Source organism: Borostomias antarcticus (assembly GCF_949987555.1).
Source record: "Borostomias antarcticus genome assembly, chromosome: 12".
Taxonomy (NCBI): Eukaryota; Metazoa; Chordata; class Actinopteri; order Stomiiformes; family Stomiidae; genus Borostomias; species Borostomias antarcticus.
The window spans coordinates 4,572,786-4,579,346 of record NC_140245.1 but is presented as its reverse complement, the minus strand read 5'-3'; the positions used below and the strand labels follow the sequence as shown (position 1 = coordinate 4,579,346).

Genomic DNA, 6,561 nt, shown 5'->3' with positions numbered 1-6,561 from the left:
TAGGTTGTGTGATGAGGGATCTAGGTTCAGTAACGAGGATCTAGGTTCCGTGATGAGGATCTAGGTTCAGTGATGAGGATCTAGGTTCAGTGATCAGGGGTATTTCTCTCTGTAGACAGAGAGACCGTCTCCTCCTGTGGTCAGGCTCAAACAGTTTCTTTTCAGGTCAGGTCACCTGTCTCCCTCTATCTCTCTCCTCCCTCCCTCTCTCTTCCTTCTCATACTCCTCTATCCCTCTCTCCTCCACCCTCTCCTCCTCTCTCCCTCTCTCCTCCACCCTCTCCTCCTCTATCCCCCTCTCTCTCCCTCTCTCCTCCTTCCTCTCCTTCCCTATCCCCCTCTCTCCTCCACCCTCTCCCTCTCTACCCTCTCTCTCTCCCTCTCTCCTCCATCCTCTCCTCTATCCCTCTCTCTCCCTCTCTCCTCCACCCTCTCCTCCTCTATCCCCCTCTCTCTCCCTCTCTCCTCCCTCCTCTCCTTCCCTATCCCTCTCTCTCTCCTTCCCTCCTCTATCCTCTGCTTTCCTATCCCTCTCTCTCTCCCTCTCTCCTCCCTCCTCTCCTTCCCTATCCCTCTCTCTCTCCCTCTCTCCTCCCTCCTCTCCTTCCCTATCCCTCGGTCTCTCCCTCTCTCCTCCACCCTCTCCCCCGCTATCCCTCCCTCTCTCTCTCCCTCTAGCAGACGGGGTAGACGGCCTGGGGCACGCCCCTCTTGGGGGCGTAGGGCGTCGTCCTGACGACCATCTTGATGCAGTCGATGATGGGGCAGACGGAGAGGCAGAGGGTGCAGCCGGTGCAGCTGTCTGTGACCAGGGGCAGGTGGGTCTCCGGGTCAAACTTGATGGACTGGAGGAGAGAGGGGAGAGAAGACGCACACACACACACACACACACACACACACACACACAAGCACACACAACGTCAGACTGTCAACTCTAAATCAGGAGTGTACACCATGCAACTACTCGGGAGAGACAGAGAAAGAGAACAATTGTGCGAGAGATGAAGAGAGAGAAAGAGACAGAGAAGGGATGGAGAGATGAAGACGGAGAGAGAGAAGGAGGGAGAGTGTGTGTACCTGGTATCCAGAGTCGTTGCAGGTCATGTAACATTTGCCACAGTTAATGCACATCTCCTCGTCTATCAGGGCCACCACCTGCTCCTTGTTATCCAGCTCTTGGTACGCTCCGATGTGCTTCAGAGCCCTGGCAATCACATCCTACACACACACACACACACACACACACACACACACAGGTAAGCAATCACACATACGTGGAAACAAACAGAAAAAGACCATTACAACACACTGAAATACCTTGACATACAGACGGACAGATGGACAAACGGACAGACAGACAGACAGAGAGAGGCAGGCAGACAGACGGGCAGATGGACAGACAGACAGACAGACAGACAGACAGACAGACAGACAGACAGACGGACAGACGGACAGACGGACAGACGGACAGACGGACAGACAGACAGACAGACAGACAGACAGACAGACAGACAGACAGACACACAGAGACAGACGGACAGACAGACGGTCAGACAGACTCAAACCTTGACAGAGGGTACAGGTTTCTTGGGCATGTTGACGCGGGCAACATTGGTCTCCATGACAATGTTGTCATTGGTGTCTCTCAGCTTCTTCTTGTACTCGGCCAGAGCGTCCGTCCTCTCCTGCAGGTACGGCCCGAAACTGGGAAGGCTCTGGGGGTGGTAGAGGTTAAAGGTTAGAGGTCAGAGGTTAAATGTTACTCCACTACTGATGAAGTGAATGAGTGTGTGTTTGCAGGGGGGGGGGGGCGTTAGTGGTAACGGACCTTTCCGACCAGCTCGTCGACCCGGGGGACGGGCTTGCCCTTCTGGTGTCGGAGGGTGGGTGGTGATTGGCCGTCCCAGTCCTGGAGCTCCTCTATGCTCTTCAGGTAGAGCAGAGCCTTCAGACCCAGACAGTAGTCCTCGATCAGGGTGAAGTCCTGGTTCTGCACCGCGCTGCACACCTGGGGGGGAGACACACGCACACACACACACACACAGGCACACACACACACACACACACACACACACACACACACACACACACACACATGGGTGAGAAGACAGAGAAGGAGACTCAGACAGACAGAGATGAGAGAGACAGAGGAGACAGAGAATGAGACAGAGAGAGAGAGACAGTGAAGGAGACAGTGAGGGAGACAGAATGAGACAGAGAGAGAGAGAGAGAAGAAGACAGAGAGAGAGAGAAGGAAACAGAGAGAGAGAGAGAGAGAGAGAAGGAGACAGGGAGACAGAAGGAGACAGAGAGAGAGAGACAGAGAGAGAGACAGAGAGAGAGACAGAGAGAGAGAGAGTGAAGGAGACAGAGAAGGAGACAGAGAGAGAGAGAGAGAGACAGTGAGGAAGACCGAGAAGGAGACAGAGAGAGAGAGAGTGAGGGAGACAGAAGGAGAGAGAGAGAGTGAGGGAGACAGAAGGAGACAGAGTGAGAGTGAAGGAGAAGGAGACAGAGAAGGAGACAGAGAAGGAGACAGAGGTAGTGCCTGGAGGACGGAGGCTCCAGCGTGGAGGAACTGCAGGCCGGCTTCAGCTGAATCGATGCCCCCGGTGGCCAGGACGGGAAAGCCGGGCAAGGCCCTGGCGATGGCTGACACCGCCCTCAGAGCGATGGGACGAATGGCGTTACCTAGGGAGAGGAGGGGGGGGGGGGGGGGAAGGGGGAGAGGGGAGGAGAGGAGCAGAGAGGGGGGAGGAGGAGGCAAGGAGAGATTTAGCATGGGAGGTCTTATAGCAGTCTTTTATTTCAACCCTTTAAATGTCATCCTAAAGGCAAGCTAAGCTCTCCCTCTCTGTTCATCTCTATCTTCTTCTCTCTCTCCTTCTCTCATTCTCTCTCCCCTCTGTTCTAGTCCTCTTCTCTTGTCCCTCTCTTCTCTCTCTCTCTTCTCTCTCCTCTCTCTCTTCTCTCTCTCCTCTCTCTTCTCTCTCTCTCCTCTCCCTTCTCTCGCTCTCTTCTCTCTCTCTCTCTCTCTCTCCTCTCTTATCTCTCTTCTCTTCTCTCTTCTCTCTCTCTCTTCTCTCTCTTCTCTCTCTCTCTCTCTCTCGGTCCTGTGATCAGCAGAGATAGATGAAGGTATTTATCACGTTACATTGAACCTGCTTCCCTCTGTAGACAACCAGCCACTGATCACAGCTCTGTCCTGTCCACTCTCATTAGGCTCTGATCTGCTCACACACACATGCACACACACACACACACACACACAGACACACACACACGCACACACAAAAACACACACAGACACACACACCTAAACACACACACAGACACACACACACACACAGACACAAAAATACACATGCACGCATGCGCACACACACACACACACACACAAACACACGTGCGCGTGCACACACACACACACCTACACACACACAGGTTGGCAGATAGAGAGTTAAACGAGAGGCTTGTTAGCTACAGTAAGTAACCGTAATACAGGGATGACGAATATGATCAGCTGACGTTGCTGCATATCCTCCATGGATGGCTAATCATAATGCATATTCATAACCTCTACTTCTTCTAGTCTGTCTTGGTTCGTCGACTCTTCCCTACCTCTCTCTCCCTCCGTCTCCCTCTCTACCTCTCTCCCTCCCTGTCTACCTCTCTCCCTCCCTGTCTTCCTCTCTCTCTCCCTCCGTCTCCCTCTCTCCCTCCCTGTCTACCTCTCTCCCTCCCTGTCTTCCTCTCTCTCTCCCTGTCTTCCTCTCTACCTCTCTCCCTCCCTGTCTCCCTCTCTCCTTCCCTGTCTCCCTCTCTCCTTCCCTGTCTCCCTCTCTCCTTCCCTGTCTCCCTCTCTCTCTCCCTCCCTCTCTTCCTCTCTCCCTCTCTTCCTCCCTGTCTCTCTTTCCACACCCACCCAGAGACCAGAGGTCTGGTGCAGTTGTGCTCCATGCCTGATGGTTTTGATCAGTTTTGATATATTTCAGACTGTGTGTGTTTGTGTGTTTGTGCGTGTGTGTGTGTGTGTCTCTGTGTGTGTATTGTATATGTGTGTGTGTGTGTGTGTGTGTGTGTGTGTGTGTGTGCGTGTGTGTGTGAATGAATGAATGAATGAATGAATGAATGAATGAATGAATGAATGAAAGTTTATTTTCGTGTCATGTCCGAGGACCCATCCCTTACAGGATTATAAGACACCATAAACAATAAACAATAATTAACTATATCACACACATTTCTCACGGTTTGTAAGCTACGCAATGTACACCAAACAATAACAGAAAATAAATAAATAAAAATAAGTCTTTCGTCAGAATCCTAAATAAATGCATCACATATAAGTTATCTTTGTTAGTTTATCCCAAGCTTTCTGTAAATGTTCTGCAAGTGCAAATACCCTATGATCAAAAATCAATTTTAGTCTCTCTGCTTCACTCAACCACATCAAATCAATATTTTTACATCTCTCAAATAATTTTTGCAGACAGGGGCATCAATGGCTGTCTTCACCTCCTCCACATGAATAATTTCATTTAAAACATTTTTATAAGTAGTGGCGTGAGGTGATTGGTTCTCTAACTGGGATGTAAGAAAACAAATTTCATCAAAAAAGGCTGAATCAAACCAGTCTCCATTTTGATTCCCTGAAAACAAGTCTGTAAAACACTTTTCCCATTCATATAATACCTGCAGAGGCGTCATGCCTATAGAACTTGAGGGGGCACGTGCCCCTGCAGATATATATATATTTACATTTCTGTTATTGTTTGTTTACCATTACATTGTACAATGCGGAGCTATGATTATTTTCTCTACTGAGCTGAATGTATTATTTTAATTATGTCATAGACCACCTCGAAAAGCCACCATAACCTCTTCTCTGGGAGCTCCTTGAGGAGCGTCTTAAAGTTGGTTTCAATCAGTCTGTCAGTATGAGACTTTGCTGGTCGTATATACACTCTACAAAAGTGTATGGAGACGTCATCCTGTTCTAAATGAGGTGAGCACAGCCAGGGGTTTAGCATGTGAAAGGTTGAGGGAGGTAGAGTGAAACTGTAAAACAAAGGACAAGGTTGAGGATAACAAATTTATATGACAGTTTCACTAGCGAGGCCCTTTGAGACAAGCTGCAGCACCTTCAGCTGGATATCCTCCTTATCATCCTCTGCTAGACCCCAGATAACCATCGACACGTCTGGATCAAACCGACCATTGGATGCGTTGGCGTCCGCGTTGATCTTTCTTTACAAGCTGTCAATACGCGCCTCCAATCGCTCAATCTCCAGATCCATGTGCGCACGAATGTCCTTGCTCTGTTTCGTCAACTCAGATAGAACTTGGCCTTTTCTAGTCTACTTTTCTACCAGACTTTTCTGATAGTAGACTCAAGGTGATCCACTTTGCTCTTCAGCTCCTTTCTGAAGCTCCCTGTCATCTCATCAATTTTTAAGGAGTTCTTGCGCAACAACGTCTTTGTTTTCTTTAGACATGTCTGCGGTTACTGAATCCGCGCTCTTAACACCACTTCTTAGCGTTCTGGCGGTGTCCATAGACAGAATGCTTCACCACCGAGGGCATATTATTGCCGATTTGAATCGAAAGTCAGACCGGAGTTTTAACAAACTTTTTCAGACTTTTTCGAACAAACAAGCAGACTTCTGGCATGCAGTGTGCAGTGTGTGTGTGTGTGTGTGTGTGTGCCTACCAGACACCCCTCCGTAGGTGGTGCGTTTGCCCCTGCCGACCCCCGGCCAGGGGGAGCCGTCTGCCTTCAGACCCATCATGCCCGATACTGTGTTGGTTGCCGTCACGCCATCTGCCCCTCCTACAAACAACAACAAAAACATCAATATCAGCAACATCAACACCAACAACAACAATAACAACAATATAATCAACAAAAACATCAACAACAGTGAACAGTGAGTTGAATGTGTTTTGTAGACAACCCCATCACAGCAAGACGGAGCGGTAATTTAGAGCATTAAGCCCCGCCGAATGAGACAGGAAGTAGGAGGCAGGAAGCAGCTACCCTCGTGCGCGGCCTTGGCGATGTCGACGATGTTGGTGACGTTGGGGGTGAGCTTGGCAAAGAAGGGGATGGTGGTGGCCTGGCGGACCCAGCGACAGATGTTCCTCACCATCTCGGGGTCCTACGGCAGCAGGGAGGGGACAGAGGCTGGGTACCAGCAGCACCGTCGTCATCGCAGTCTCTCGCTCGCTCTGTCTCCGTCTCTAACCTGCACAGCTTCTCTGAGCCGGGAGCGCCAGCTCCAGTGACTGATGTACGTAGCTGGTGGCACCTAATGTATTCTCAGTGGGTGCGTATATGTGTGTGTGTGTGTGTGAGTGTGTGTGCGTGTGTGTGAGTGACTTATTATAGACCTGGAGGGGGAATAGTATGTCAGAATGGAGAGAGGAAAGCACCACTGACTGATACTCTGTGTGTTGCTGTCGGCAGTGTGTGTGTGTGTGTGTGTGTGTGTGTGTGTGTGTGGGGGGGGGGGGGGTTATATGGACTCAGCGGTGATCCTCCACAGTATATCAGCCTCT

The 6,561-nt window shown here is 50.3% G+C and overlaps 1 protein-coding gene across 1 annotated transcript in view; it reads right to left on the bottom strand.

Moving 5' to 3' along the window:
- Positions 1-611: 611 nt before the first annotated feature.
- The window catches only part of dpydb (dihydropyrimidine dehydrogenase b), a 39,754-nt gene continuing 33,804 nt past the window's right edge, over positions 612-6,561 (bottom strand). Inside the window, exons 17-23 of the mRNA XM_084446803.1 lie at positions 6,041-6,161; positions 5,714-5,833; positions 2,549-2,691; positions 1,829-2,008; positions 1,566-1,715; positions 1,078-1,218; positions 612-845 (exon numbers count right to left, since the gene is read on the bottom strand). Coding sequence (XP_084302929.1) covers positions 675-845; positions 1,078-1,218; positions 1,566-1,715; positions 1,829-2,008; positions 2,549-2,691; positions 5,714-5,833; positions 6,041-6,161 — 1,026 coding nt within the window. The 3' untranslated portion in view covers positions 612-674. The remainder of the gene's footprint in view (positions 846-1,077; positions 1,219-1,565; positions 1,716-1,828; positions 2,009-2,548; positions 2,692-5,713; positions 5,834-6,040; positions 6,162-6,561) is intronic.